At 41.0% G+C, this 15,565-nt stretch overlaps 1 protein-coding gene across 6 annotated transcripts in view; it reads left to right on the top strand.

Moving 5' to 3' along the window:
* The window catches only part of FSHR (follicle stimulating hormone receptor), a 182,456-nt gene that overhangs the window by 129,617 nt on the left and 37,274 nt on the right, over positions 1–15,565 (top strand). For 5 of the 6 annotated variants that reach the window (XM_087436789.1, XM_087436792.1, XM_087436793.1 and 2 more), the window contains 2 exons: positions 5,620–5,694; positions 8,135–8,209. In XM_087436789.1, the coding sequence (XP_087292915.1) occupies positions 5,620–5,694; positions 8,135–8,209 (150 nt within the window). The remainder of the gene's footprint in view (positions 1–5,619; positions 5,695–8,134; positions 8,210–15,565) is intronic. The other variant, XM_087436790.1, reaches the window with a different exon arrangement.

Genomic DNA, 15,565 nt, shown 5'->3' on the forward strand with positions numbered 1-15,565 from the left:
ATGGTGGACAAATTAATATCACTCTATGATAGGTTGAAATCTTATGCTGGGCCTGGCTGAATTCTACATGTTCATTCATTCCCTAAATCCCTCCTACTGAACCGGCCCCCACCAATTCCTCTATCAAGTGTACTTGCATATGAATACCACTCCATTGACCAGAAGAACGCAAATCTGGATTTGAATTTGATTGTGGCTCTGAAACTGACTCCAGAGAGAATGCCCTGATAACCCCAGTACCTCATGCAAGCACATCTCCCCTTCCTTCAAAGAAACATGGGATTTCATGCACCGAAGGGACCTGAAAAGTCATCTTCTCTAACCTCCAATTAAATGATTTAAGAACCCCTCTAGTCACCAGTCATCTCCCCTGTTTTCTCCTCTACAGGTGTTTTGTCAATTCAAGGACTTCATCCTAGAGTGCCTGGGAAATGCTGTGACCCAAAGAGGTAGAGCTAAAGGCAGCCAGATGCTGTTAGTGCAGTAGACCAAATACATATATGCGCCTCTTGCGTGCTCTATATTTAATGTAAAAATCCCTGGGACAAAAGCCAAACTTACTGACAACCTAGCCTTGACCGTCATTTAATGGACTTGGGCACATTGCCTACAGAAAAGGGGGTGAAAGAACATTGAAGACAAACTTCATCTTCTTTGCAGTTCTGCAGATGTCATTTCTGGACCTGAAGACCAATCTTCCTTCATCTACCCTTCTATTCACTAAACATTTACTGAGTACCTATCGCATATCAACTTATCACTAGAGATGCTGGAGATACCAAGATAGATGAATAAGATACCGTCCAGGAACTCAAAGGCAGACTGGAGAATTAGACAATGACCACCCTCCCCCCAAAAAAGCAATGACAAAACAATGTGGTAACTGCTTTAACTGAGAAATGAAAGAAGTCTTGTGAGAATCTAGAAGATAGGAAAACTTCAACGATGAGAGAGTAAAGGAAGGCTTCCAGAGGGGACACAGAATTTTTAAAATCAAGTACTTCACTCCTAGAGCTAATTTAGTTGGATTCCTCTATCACGCTTTGCACACCCACCTTGGTGTGTGTGTGTGCATGTTGGGGAGAAAGGTCTGGTGGAGTGTTATCACCATTCTTTAAAGAACCTTGCAATCCAAAGTGCGGTCTCAAGACCAGCACCATCCCCATCAGTTGACGTATTAGAAATGCAGAACCTCAGGCCCCATTCAAGATCTTCTCATTGAGAATCTGCATTTTAACAAGATCCCCATGTGATTCATATGTGCATGAACAATTGAGAAGCACTGTCTTGGAAGATAAGGAGAGCCTCATCTCTGGAAATAAGCTTTCCACAGAGTCCAGATCCCTCATCCAAGAAAGGCAGCATTCAGTGTCTACATTGGACAGTTCCCAAACTTTTTGGTGTCAGGATCTCTTTACACTCTTAAAAGCTATTAAAGATACCAAAAAGATTTTGCTTATGTGGGTTATAGCTACCGACATTTACCATACTAGAAATTAAAACTGGGAAATATTTTTATTTGTTAGTTAATTTAAAAACAATAAATTCCTACATGTTAACATAAATAGCAGTTATTACACAAAATAATCATCTTTTCAAAAAATATTAGTGAGAAAAGTACCACGGTTTTACATATTTGCAGAAATTTTTAACATCTGGCTTAATAGAAGACAGATGGATGCTCAATATCTTCTGCATTATAGCTGTTACCATATCACACATCAAGTAGCCCCTGGACTCCACTGGATGCTCACAGAATGAGAGTGAAAAAAACATATTTTAGCATTATTATGAAAATAGTTTTGACTTATAGACCACCAGACTACAGTTTAAGAACCACTGATCACTTCCCTAGAGCTCTCCTCTCTCATAAACTCTTTACCTGTCTACTCTAAGGAAACACCGTCACACCTTGAACTGTGCCAATTGCAATGATTTGTCACTATTGCAAGGAAAGTTGTTAACTGAATCTTTTGAGATGAAGAATGGTTTCTTAATTTTATGAGTTCTTTGGATGTTAAGATTCTATATCTTCCATTTAAAGACCAGTTGAGCAGTCCTCATAATCGTGTATTATCTTAGCCCAGCCAAGTCACCTCTGTTAACCTCACTGGAGACAGTATTGGCTGCACTAACTCTAATTTACATAGGTGCCCTGAAAATGAAGGGAAGCTATACATAGGAAAAAAATACTTTGTCAATTATCAATTCTAACCAAATGTAAGGTGTTATTACATATTTTCTACAACATCTCTTGCTACACATTTAGTATGTGAAATGTTGTGGCTTTTTGGTTAAATTTTCTTACTTGTGAAAAACTAAACCTAACAAGTGCCTCCTCTATTTTCCTCCTGCCTCCAGGTTCTATCTCCAGGTTTCTCTTGCTACTATTTTGTCTCATTCTCTCTTGTGCTCCAAGAACCTTATTTTTCTAATTTATTGTCTTAGTAGCCAAGGAAAAATTGGCCCTTGCTCCTGAAGTAAACTTTAAGACAGAAATCACAGATCTCAAAGGGAATTGAGTGATCACCTAGTCCAGCAGTTCTCAATCTTTCATGCACGTTAGAATCACCATTGCTTGGAGAATTAAAAGGAGAAAAAAAATAATGCCAGAGTCCCACTCCAGACTAAATAAATCCAACTCTCTGGTGTGGACTCAGACTTTGGAATTTTTAAAGATCTACCAGAAGATTCTAATGTGCAGCCAGAGTTGAAAAACTCTGATCTAGTCCAACTGTTTACTTTACAGATGCAGAGGACAGCAAAGAGGGGAAGGAACCTAGAATCACCAAGACAAAACTAGGATTGAACACCACCTTCCAGCCAGACAATATGACCAAGATACTTTCATTCGTCTTCTTAATTCAGAGTTCTCAAAACACAAACAAAATAGAGTTTACTCTCCTTCATTTGAATGAAAGACATTTTTCAAATAACTTTATTAAAGTATGTTTTATATACAATAAAATAAATGCACTCATTTAAAGTTTAAGGTTCAATAAGTTAGATAAATATATACTCTCATGTTACTACCTCCCCAATCTTGATACAGAACACTTCATCACCACAGGAAGTTTCCCCCTACCTCTTTCTTGTCAGCAACCTAATCCCAGGTGACAATTACTCTGATTTCTGTCACTGTAGATTAGTTTTTCCTGTTTTAGGATCTCATATTAATGGAATCATAGAGTATGCATCCTTTTATGTCTGCATTCTTTGACTCAGTATAATTTTTTTAAAGCTTCAACCATGCTGTATCAGCAGTTTCTTCCATTTTATTGATGAGTAGTATTCCATTGTATAGATATTCCACAGTTTATCCATTGGGTTGTTGTCAGTTTTGGGCTGTTACAAATAAAACTGCTATGAACATTTGTGTATGTCTTTGGGAGGGCATACATTTTTATTTCTCTTGAGTAAATATATAGGAGTGGAAATACAGGGCTCAATGTGGGCTGAGAGACAGGGCATATAGAAGAAAGTGTTCCAGTCCTGCAGTCAGCCAGAGCTGGTTCTGCATACAGGTGGGGTTGTTTATTAATATGGAGATCAAAATACCAACTTCACAGGCATGTCAAAAGGATTGGAGAGAATGCATGTAAAGTGGCTGGTGAATAATAGACACCTGATAAATGATAATAGAAATAACTAGAGACAGAACTGGGTTGGACTAAAATGAGATCCCTGATTTTCTCAGTGAAGTACTTTTCCACAGCTGCACACTGTTCACCTTCCCCCCACCCTCATCCAGCCAAAGGCTCCCCCCACCACCACCCAACCCTAGCACCCTCTCCTGTCTTTGAACTTGAGGCCATAAAATATGAACTACCTTCTGAAATCATTCAGAATTGTTTCTTGGCTTGTTTTTTCTGATAATTTTTAGTTCTCTTTGACTAAAAAAGAAAAAATCCAGATAAGGGAACTCTCAGTACGTGAATTCAAGTAAAGAGAAATGTCTACCTTTTAGACAATGTTAGGCTGAGATATTATCACAAGTGGTGACCAAACCTGCTGGTAACCATAAATGAACCTCGAAATAGCTTTTGGAGAATATGGTCCCATTTGCATTTAAACCCTCTCTCTCATCTAGTTCTTTCCTCCATGCCTTATTCTCTGCCTGTGTGACTCTTTCACTTGATTCCTTTAAGTTCAAATAAATGTCTTCTTTTTCTGGTCTACCACCCCTTTCCTACTCCTTCTTATTCCTGTACCTCCCGGTGCTCCTTCCACTTGCAGGACAGAGGAGCAAAATAAATGGCCAATTGGCCAACGTGTTCAATTAAATACACACACACACCCCACCCTTATCTACATCCTGTGAAAATTGTGAAGACTTAAATTTATCAAATGATTCATGAAAGATGCTATCACAGAATAAGCGGCACTTTTCTCTCACAAAGTGTCTCCTCACTCATGGGAGCTTGTGAGAAATGACCCTGTCATGACCCAGTTGACAAGCCCCAGATGTCGCCAGCTGCCCTCACTGAGATGGCTGCTGCTCACAATCACACTTTCCCTCGCCCACAAAGCCTTCTGCCTGCCCTGCCCTCCAGGCCTTTCCCTTGATCAAGAGCCTTTCTGGAGTTCTTCAGATAAAGCCCAGGCCAGCGGACAACGCTTCTGCCTCAGCCAATTTGAACGCATGCTGCCTAGGAGATTTCCTGAGACACTCGCAGCTGCCGCATTAAAACTGCATGAGAGTCTTCCTCAGAAGGCCTAATAATAGCACGTTTCATCTGTGAGCCACTTTATAAACGTTGACTGATTAAGCCGCCCTCTCTCCTCACAAGCTCTGGGCTTCTGCATAGTGGACTTCATTCTCCACTGCCCTCAAATTACTCCAGGAGGAAAAAAGCTAGGACCTGAAGGATCTTTTCTGGGTATTTTAGGCGAAGACAACATTAATGCCAAAGTCCTTGCAATAACAACCCACACTTGAGTAGGAGGAGGGGATTTAAATCCATGTCTATTTAAAAGAGACTGAATTGAGGTTCTCATCTCCTGAAGCCAGATTAGTAGAGAGAGGAAGTTGACTCTATAGTCTAGGGCAGGGTCATTGAACTACAGCCCATGGCACCAAATCTAGCCTGCCACCTCTCTTTATAAATAAAGTGTTATTGGAACACAGTCATGCTTATTCATTTACATGTTATCTATGGCTACTTTTACACTACACTATCAGTTAGTAGTTAAAACAGAGACCAAATGACCCACAAAGCCAAAAAATATTTATTATCTGGCCCTGTAGAAAAAGTTTGCTGACCCCTTAGGGGTCCCTGATCATAAGGTCTGGGGAACTTAAAGTTTGTTCTCATCCTGTATATTCCCCAAACATCTTAAATCAAGCCTCTTTCCCTCTCTGGGCCTCAGTTGCTGCATCTGCAGACTGAATAACCTCTAAACTGAGCCATTGCCTTGGGCTCATTCTCTCATTGTTCTATAAGTATTAGCATCTAATATGTTATTTTTATCTCATTACTAACAGCTGACTTCTCTGAGGGCAGGAACAGAGTTTTGTGTGTCTCACAAATCATTGTAGGCACGAGGTTGTATGCTGAGCCCTAAATTTATTGATGGAGTATAACTGAACTGACCTGAATTATATTTCTTTCTTTACAGAGAGATCTCACAGAATGATGTCTTGGAAGTGATAGAGGCGAACGTGTTCTCCAACCTGCCCAAATTACATGAAATGTAAGGAAAAACCTGTGCAGTTTGCTCGTGGCTGTTCTTGGCAATAGCCTTCAAGTTCACTTATATTCCTGGTGGTTCTGGCTCTGCCCTGTCCTCAGATCCCTAGAATTTCATTTTAAGGTGTCAAAGTCAGCCCAAAGGCACTGTCACGTGTCTCTATAATCCAGGCGCCAGCCCAGAGCCTAGTCTCTGCTCCCTATCTCCCAGAGCTTTTCACTTAGTAAACCCAAAAAGCTCGCTCTGTGACTGTAAGTACCTCCATCTCATCCTTCCACAGTCAAAGCCCAAAATAAGTCCCATGTGATGTAATCGAAGAAGGTCCTAGTTTGAATACTAGCCTATGCCATACACTCACTGAGAAACCTTGGCCAAGATATAAAATCATTCTGAGACTTACTTTTCTCATCTGTAAAACTGGAATAATAAATTGCATGCCTCAATGGATCACTGTGATGAATAAATGAGATGATAAATGTGAATTAGATTGAACACATCAACTGGCATAACAATCCTTGGTTCCTCTACTACTCCAACCAAATTTAATCTCTCTTGTTGACGTTCTAGTTTTACATACATGTCAATACTCACACAGATCCACTTCTGTTTCATACCAGTCTATAATTACCATAAATTAATTTATAGAATGTCAAGGCCAGAAGAGACTTTAGAGACTGTCTGATCTAGAGTTTTCCAAAGTATATTGTGTATATCATTAAACACTCAGGAAATTATTAAATGTTTAAAAAAAGGAAAAAGATTTTATGGTCAAATAAGATTAGGAAATATTGGGAAAATAAAGTTAGACAGATTCACTTACTACAAGAAAACTTATAGTAAGTTTTACTATATTTGCATACTACAGACTAATGTGCTAATATGCACTTGGTATCTCCAAGAAGGATATTATGCGTTTCTCAACTAATGTCACTGGAAAGGTTCCTTCTGTGGAGCATTTATTCACGTCTCACAAAATTCCCGTGGAACACAGGAAAGCCAATGAACAATTTTCCTAATTTTGCAGATGAGGAATTAAAAGCACAGGAAAGTTGTGAGGCTTGTCTAAAGTCATCCAGCCAAATCCACAACAGGATAAGGACTTGAACATAAATCTGACTCTTTTTGTATCCTTTAAAAAACTTTTTAGCATTTGCCAAGTATCAGCAGGAAATAAATACACACACACATATATGAATTTATTTAGGAATGACACTCAGTCTGTCCATTTTGTCAGACTCTCCTTCCCTTTTCCTTCATTCCACCCTCATTCTTCCTCGTCATTAAGCCTCTGCAACTCATGCCTTCCCTTCCTCTCTCCACTGCCCTCTTGCTCCTTCCTTTCTTCCCTCCCTGCTTGGCCTCTCCTTACCCTGGTTGGAAAAAGAGACTTGACTGGCGTCTCAGAACCCACAGGGAATATCAGAGAAATGAACCACAGGGCAGCCAGCCCTCTGGGCAGGGTCAAGCGGGCATCCCTCTATGCTGTTCAATGGGCAGCGGAGGTAATGGGATGGCTTTTTAATCTCTTCCCTGCATGGAGAGGTGCTCACCCCCATGTAGCACTGACTGTACTTAAAATGATTAATTAGCTGGTATTTGGATCTAGGTAGCTGCAGGTTACTGCAAAATAAAAGCTAATGAAACAGAGAGGAAGTAATTAACACAGAGCATCTTTGCAAATATACATTGATCCAGCAAGATGAGGAAAAGGGCAGCCTCTCTCTGTTGGAATGCTCACCTGCAGGCCATTGATCAGGACACAGCACAAGTCAACATGGGGCAGAAGTCACCACCTCCCATGAGCTGTGAGGGAGCAGCCTGAGTCTACAGCATGAGGAGAATCACTGGCACATTCCAGCTACTGTCTACCGGAATTTCATGGTTAAAACCAGAGATGGCCACTGCTTTTCCCCCATCTTTGTTTTCCTTTGCCTCTTCACTCTCTTTTTCTCCAATATTCTTTTTCCCCTCACCCTTTTTCCTTCCCTCCCACCTTCTTTTCACCCTCTTTTGTTGTTTTGCATCCCCTCTGTCTTGTCTCCAGACTAGACAAAAGCTTGTCTCATCCCTACCCTCTCACCCTTCTCAGACCCTGGGAGATCCTTACTGGGTAAAAACTCAGCTGTGCTCAGGGTGAAAATGACTCACTCAGCCAGTGTTTTGTTTGCCTCTGATGGATAGATCCCAGAAGGACTTCGGTGATAAGAGTTAAAGGGGAGAGGGTTAATATTTAGTTTGCACAGTTTAGCTTAGTAAAAGGCACTGCATGCATGCTCAGTTTTTGTTGAAACAATGGATGGATGGATGGATGGATGGATGGATGGATGGATGGATGGATGGATGCATGGATGAATGATTTATTCATATACTCTTTGCATAACATGAAAAATACTATAGCATTCTTACTGTCAAGATCACATTCACGTTCTTTCCTCTTTTGCAGTAGAATTGAAAAGGCCAACAATCTGCTATACATCGACCCTGATGCCTTCCAGAACCTTCCCAACCTCCGATATTTGTAAGAACCCCTGTTTTCTGGTACCCCCTCTATAATCAAATTGTGTATTCCTATTTTAGCAAAATGTCCACTTGCTACTCTGGGAAGCAATTGCTTTTTATCAAAGATGTGGGGCAGAAGTGGAGGTGGGGAGACACTTGCTGGTGGATTTTAGTTTAGTTTAATGAGCGAATCCTGCTAATATAATTGCTTTTTGTTTTCACTTACAAAAACAGACATCATAAGGAATGCCATTTGCATTAATGGGATTGTCACATGGACCTCTTGCAGAACTCAGTCATAATTTAGTGTTAGTGAGATGCAGCCAAAATTTCTGCTAGCATTTAGCTTGTGACCTCGACCTCAAACACATTGTCTCTCTTGTTCTGCATATGTGCACTTTTTCTTTGATGAAGTACAGTGTTTTATTTTGCAAGTTTTGGTTAGTAATAGACATGGTATTTTATCAGCAAAGAGATTTCTTGTGTTTGAGCTCCATCCCTTGGGCCTTCCCCCATTAGCAAAAACTCTGCTTCTTCCACTCAAATGGCTTTCAAATTAGCTGAGGGCTTGACAGAGCCCTGAGTGCTATGACGAAGCCCCACAAAATAGCACATAAGAATTTGGCCTTTACAATCAAACTTTCTGGGCCCATTTGCTAGCTACTGATCACAGGCAAGAACTCAACCTTTCAAAGATTGTTCCTCATCAAGGGAATAGAAATAATAATAATGATGGATGTGTGTCTGTTATCTATTACCATAATAATAATGCATAACCAACTACCCCAAAAAGAAAACAAAAAGTTGTTAAAGCAACAACTATTTATCATTTCTTACCTGTCTGTGAGTTGATCAGAGGAATGGTTCTGCTCACTGGAGTGTTTGCTTGACCTCAGCTAAGCTCACTCATGCATCTGCAGTTAGTTGGCAGGTCAACTGGGGCTAGCTACTCTGGATGGTCTCAGTTGGAATGACAGTTCTCCTCCAAGTGGTGCTCATGTCCAGCAGACTAACATAGGCTTGTTCTCAGGGCAGTCCTAGGGTTCTAAGAGAGAGCTGAAGCCCACAAGCCTCTTGAGACCTAAACCCTGAACTAGCACCCATCTCTTCTGATGCATTTTATTAGCCAAAGCAATTCACGGGGCCAGCCCAGGTTCAAGAGGTGGAGAAACAGACTCCACTTTTTAATGGGAAAAGCTGTAAAGTCTCAATACCAGGTATGTGAATACAGGGAAGGATACAGAGTTGAGCTCATCTTTGTAATCAGTTTAAAGCACGTAAAAAGTTTTGCACAGTGCTTGTCACATAGAAAATGCTAAATATTAGCTACTAGTGATATTATGACTCTGTCCCTAAATTTTGATCCATGAGAACTGGAGTTAGCAAGTATAATAAAGAACACTAGGCCATTATGTGCCTTAGATCTCTAAATGGAGACTGACTGAGGGAATAAAAGATTTAACAGAAGAGTGTCCATATGACCTGGAACTTCCACTCTCTGATAAGAATTCCAGAAAGAATCTGAGAAAGAAACAAGGTTCTCCACTCCTGAGTTAATGTCGGTGGCAAGACTGGCTTCATTGACATGAAACCTGTGCAGTCGCACAGGGCTCTGTGCTCAAAAGGGCCCCAGGCTCAGAGGGCCTCAGGCTAGGTTTAGGTTTCTGCTGTTGCTGTCTTGAAACACTTAAACAATTCTGAACATCTCTTAAACATTTCTGCGTTTCCATTTTGCATTCTTCCCCACAAATTATGTAGCTGGTCCTGCTCAGAGGTTAAGGTTATGATCTCGTCTAGTTTCAGACCTGGGAGTCTTGACTCCCTTAATGGACTTTGCTCTACTCTCTGCGGAGGCTAGCCTGGGGTAGGCCTGTAACAGTGGAGGAAATAGGGGGTAACAGGAAAGGCACGGGCCTCAGAATCGGAAAATCTTGGGCTTCATCCTGACTCCGCCATTTCCTCTTAGACCAGTCACTGGGCTTCTGAGATGCACGTGGCTTAGATGAGCCTCACATGAGATTTCTATATGAAAAATATTTTACAAAATATATCATACAAAATATTTTACACTACAAAGTGCTCAAAAACATTAATAAATGTACGAAGTATTTGTAGAATGATTATTTTTGGTCAAAACCAAAGTCTACCAGTCCATCCTCAGGAAAATTCCGATAAGCATTGAATGATGATGGTGTGATGGTTGCCACTAAGACTTTCAGCTTTTACCTAGAGTGTTTGGCATAAGTTCAAAAAGAGGAGTTTGGGACATGTCTTTGCATTTAATGGAGCAGTAGAGAAAAGAAAAAGAAAAAAAAACTATATATGAAGTTAGAAGGACTGGGTTCCAGATGGAACACTGATATTTACTAGCTAGATAACCAATTACCTTCTCTAAGCCTCATTTTACTTATCTGTAAATTGGGTGTTTGTGAAAACCAAATGAGACAATGCCAGAAAAGACATTTTGCAAATTGTTTTTTAATATACAAAGTATAAAGAACTATACAAATATAAAATTATTAGTGCCTTTTACTCAGTTCATTTCCTTCATTCCTTCTACTCCTTTCCCTCCCAATTACCATCCCTTCCTTCCTCCTTCTCTCCCTTTTCTCTTAGAAAAAGTCTGAGTGGAATCTGGGGGCCACAGAGCCCTCAATAACAGAACAAATCACCTTAGGACATGCAAAGGAGCACCCACTTTCACAAATGATCACATATGCTTAATGAAAAGCACTCCTGTAGAGGATAGATCCAAGAAGAAAACTACCCCACACACAAGTATTCCGAGAATGGTGGACCGGAAGCAGGTGAATAGCGATGAGGAATCGTTGTAATGTTTGAAATCAAGAGATCCAGAATTTAAGCCCAATATTGGTCCACACCTTGTGACCAGCACCTGTCGTTCTTATTAATAAAGACCCTCAGGCCTCTCTCTAGGGAATGAGGGCTGGGGAGGAACTTGGGTGGATGTGGAAGGCATAGCCCTACACTGGAGGAAGGGGGAACTTTGGCAGAACAGAGGGGACAAAGCTATGACTTTGACTTTGGCTGAAATCTGTGTTATCTGTCATCAAGTCCAGCCTCTCCATCGTGTCCTTTTCTCACTTTGAGGTGTTGAGAGTCCTCAGTCCCATCTGGCTCCCCTCCCCTATCAAGTCCGGACAAAGCTAGAGGTGACCAATTCCAGCCCCATCCTTTCCTGAGGGCAGGTTATTGTTCTCAGAGCATTTGAAACATGTTTTCTAACTGGGAAAAGAAAAGAATTAGTAAACAGCTTGGAGGAGTTGTTTCATTGTCAAAGGACTTCCATGATTGCTTTGAAAAAAATATACTTATGTAATTCTACAGTGTACAAAATCCTTTCACATCCACCACCATGAGAATCCCCATGAGGAAGTTGAAACAAAGGGTTGCCCATCTTAGGCCTTTTGACTTATTGCCCAGGGCAAGCCTTCCCTACATGTACACTCCTCCCCAGGATGTGGCACACGGTGACCCTTGGAACTGGAGCACCTCTGCACTCTAAAGGCACTTCTACCAGCATACATCTATTCAAGGATCAGACTGTGGCCCTTTGAAATATTTTCTAAACTGCTAAAAGAGATCACATAACTCATAGCTGTTCCTCTAATCTGAAAGATTATATCATGGAAACAAAGCCCAGTTAAGCTTCCTTCTCCTTCCTTGCTTATTTGTGTCTGAGCAGTAGTCATAAACAGCTTTATGATCCAGCAGCCAGGTAGAGGTGGATGGCAACGATTTCAGATATTCTTTGGGATGATGAACTACTTGCTTTGAGGTAAAGAGAAAACTCAAAATGGGTGAAGGAATCCAGAGGGGACCAGTAGGATTGAGTAGTTTATTTCGTTAAGCCAAGATAAATGTTTATCATCAAAGCCACCAAAGCAGGAAATTATAAGGGGTAGGGGGGAGTTGCCATTTGACTTGAGCATCCTGATTGCTGCACACACACACACTTAGAAATGTTGTTCTGAAATTCTCAGCCTTGATTCCATTTCATGTTGATCATTTGATGGCACAGAATTCAAGACAACTAGAAATCAGTGTTCTTCATCACTGCCTTTATACTTCACTGAGGAACCTAAAGTGGTTAGGAAAAAAACTCATGAATAAAGAAATGTACTTTGACTAGAAGAATGTATATCAAAGGATTCATCTGGATGGATTTCTTTTTAATATTGTATTTGCAGGCAATATTTCTTTCTTTACCACTCTGCCTTCCTGGAGCTCACCTTTTGTATATGAAAGATTACCTATTGATCTGTAAATCAGGTTTACACAGTATTCTCTTGCCTTTGCATCCTGTCAACGTAATTCTCAGACAGCTGGATGTTGCTCTTTGCTACTCAGTAAACCGTAATTCCATCTTAGCAAACCCTTCACACAGCTGGGTAGGCCTTCACCCCCAACTGACAACCATCTTGCACTCACATGTGCGCCTATTAGACCTCCTTAGGATGCCTGCTAATGGCAACCATGCCATCTGCTTTCTCCAGTTGAGGATAATTCAAGGAGATTCTTCACTGGGACTCACCTCGGCAATTTAAGCTGTTTCTTCCCCACCCTTCCCCTAAATCTCTCTCTCTTTTTTGCATTCTTCTCTTTCATTTGTTTCAGTGGAGTTACAGAAACTAACTTCTCTGATTATAAAAGCTGGACCATTTTCTGGAGATCATACTAAGGACCAGAGGGCAGGGACATGGGAAATAGCATAGAGTAGAGGATGCCCACAGGCTCCAGCGCCATCTATCTGGGCTCAGGTGTCAGCTCCTGCCCTTATCAGTTGTGTGACCTTGGGTAATTGGCTTAATTTCTCTAAATCTCAGTTTTCCTTTCTGTAAACTAGGAATAAGATTGCCTGCAACCTTGAATTGTATTAAATGAAGTACTTAGAAGAATGACTGACGTTTAGGAAATTCTCAGTAAATGTTAGCAATTCTTATTATATTCCTTACCCTGTGATTTACTAGCTAAGGGAGCCCATGTAAGGGATTTCATCTCTTTGTACCTCAGTTCTCTACCCTGCTTAAAAAGAAAAAAGAAAAGAAGAAGAAGATCTGCCTTTTGAGACTATTGTAAAGATTAATTTGATGATGATGATCATGGTGATAGTGGAGGTGGTGGTGATGGGGATCTCTCTTCTTCCAATATTTCTAAGGATTTGAAGCCCTCTTTAACTGTTTCTTTGGGCAGAATTCACTGTTTAGCATTCAAGCGTGGAAATATATCATTTGTATTTCACAGAGGACAAAGGCATTCTTCTTACTGAATTCCTGACACACCCAGAAAGATCCTTCCAACAACAAAACTACATCACCCCATAGTGTTCTAATGAACACTCTCCCTTTAATCTTTATTTTCAGCAGTAGTGGTCCCCAATCTCCCTTGCCATCTCCATCAAAATTAATTCCAGTTTTTTCACACCACCAGCTGGTTGGATAATGCTTCCCATTTTTATGTTTATTTACAATTTAATGCTTTTTATCATACTTCATTGCATTTGAACCTCACAGCAATCCAAGGAGTAGGCAGGGCAGTAAAAGTACATGCATTTTATAGGAGAGGTAAGCTGGCCTTATCTATAGTCCCTGATCACAGGGATCTTCTGAGAGGAACATGCAGGGTCTCTACACACTGGCTTACTCTGATACTTTGGGTTCAGAAATGTTTGGCTTTCTGCGGTGGCTGGGAAAAGAGCCATACTAGGGTTCATTTTTAGACGTTATGGCGGCCATGCACATGGCGGAAAGGATTGGTGCCTCCCCATTTGTCCATCATTTTGGATGTGAATTGGCCAATGAATACAAACTCATTCCTTCAGTCAATCATTCAACAATCATTTATTGAGGTCATACTATATCCTGGGCTTTGTTGTGGCTGTTGAGTGTACAAAAGATGACAAGACAGATGAAGCCTCTGCCCTTATGGAGCTTACATTCTAGTTGAGGAGACAACAATGTTGGATAATGTCAGGTGGTGATAGTGGTATAAAGAAAAATAAAGCAGAGAAAGTAGAGAGTAATGTTTTAGAAAGGGTGGTTGAGAAAGGATGGAGGGCCGTGTGAGAGTTACAGAAGGTATCTATAGACAGCTCTCACCTCAAGGAGAGAACTCTCACCTCAGTCTTTTGGGGAGAAAAGAATAGCATCCTTAACCCCTGAAAATAACAACACACCTGTAGAGTTGTGTGGCGCTGGTCATAGATGACAGAACTGACCCAATGCCTTAGGCTGGACTAGTCAGGGAAAGCTTCCTGGGGGTAAGCTGAACTTAGCTGCAACTTGAAACATGAATAAAATTTGGAAAGGCAGAAAAGAAGAAGAAATTTCCTGTGAAAGAAAGAGGTGAGTAAATGCATAAAATGTGAAAGGATCATGGAGTAGGCAGAAGATGGGCAGAAACTGAGTCCCAACTGAAAAGAAGGTGTATACTGGGAAGAAGTATGATTATATTTGGATTGATTGGGTTTGGTAAGACCGGGGGAAAAAAAAATTAAGGCAGAGGAGTTTAGGCCTAACACAGTAAGAAAGAGTAAGCTGTAAGAGATTCTTGAGCAGCAGAGTGACATGATGACAACAATTTGGACTGTAGATTGACCACTAGCAGGGTATAGCCTATATTGAAGGGAGTCCTGCTAAGGGGCAGTTGCCATAATCCAGGGGTACAATAATGGTGGCACCTGGAGGAATAGAAAGGTGTGGCTCAGTGGGGGACACATTTCCAAAAAACAATCTCTGGTATGATTTACCTCTAGGTCAGACACGGACTGAAGTGACCGCAGGGATTTTTGCCCACTCACCTCTAGTAACGCCCATTCTCCCACCCCCTAGTGCCTCCCCTAAGCGCCTCCCACACAGACAGCACTCAACAAGAATTCAGTCTGGGCCAGAAGTCATCTTACACAGGGGCTGTGATTATTGGGAAGAAATTATTAACCATCTCCCTGGCTGTCAGTGTTGTAAGTATCTAAGGATGTTGTCATGACTACGAGGATGTTTGGGCACAATGGAAATTATACAATTGCTTCTTTTATCAGTAATCTATCTAGCACAGCCAATTTTGCTTGCCATTGTCAACTCTAGGAAAATATGGCCAGATTATCCTTCTGGAACACTGAAGTTCAGGATGAGATTTAAGCCTGAGCACGTCAGCTCTAAGAGAGCAAGGGCCTCCTCTTGTTTGAGGGCCTGGTCTTAAAGATGGTGATGTTTTTGTGCCACTAACCTCTCCTCCTTGTTCCTCTAACCTGTTCAGTGTGCTTTCTCCTGCAAGAAGCCCAGATCTTTTTCATCAGCAAGACAATTATTTAATCCATCGATTCACATCAATACGTCAGGTCTAGATACTCTTCTTT

Source organism: Ceratotherium simum, chromosome 11, assembly GCF_057802395.1.
Source record: "Ceratotherium simum simum isolate JZ-2026a chromosome 11, ASM5780239v1, whole genome shotgun sequence".
Lineage (NCBI taxonomy): Eukaryota > Metazoa > Chordata > Mammalia > Perissodactyla > Rhinocerotidae > Ceratotherium > Ceratotherium simum.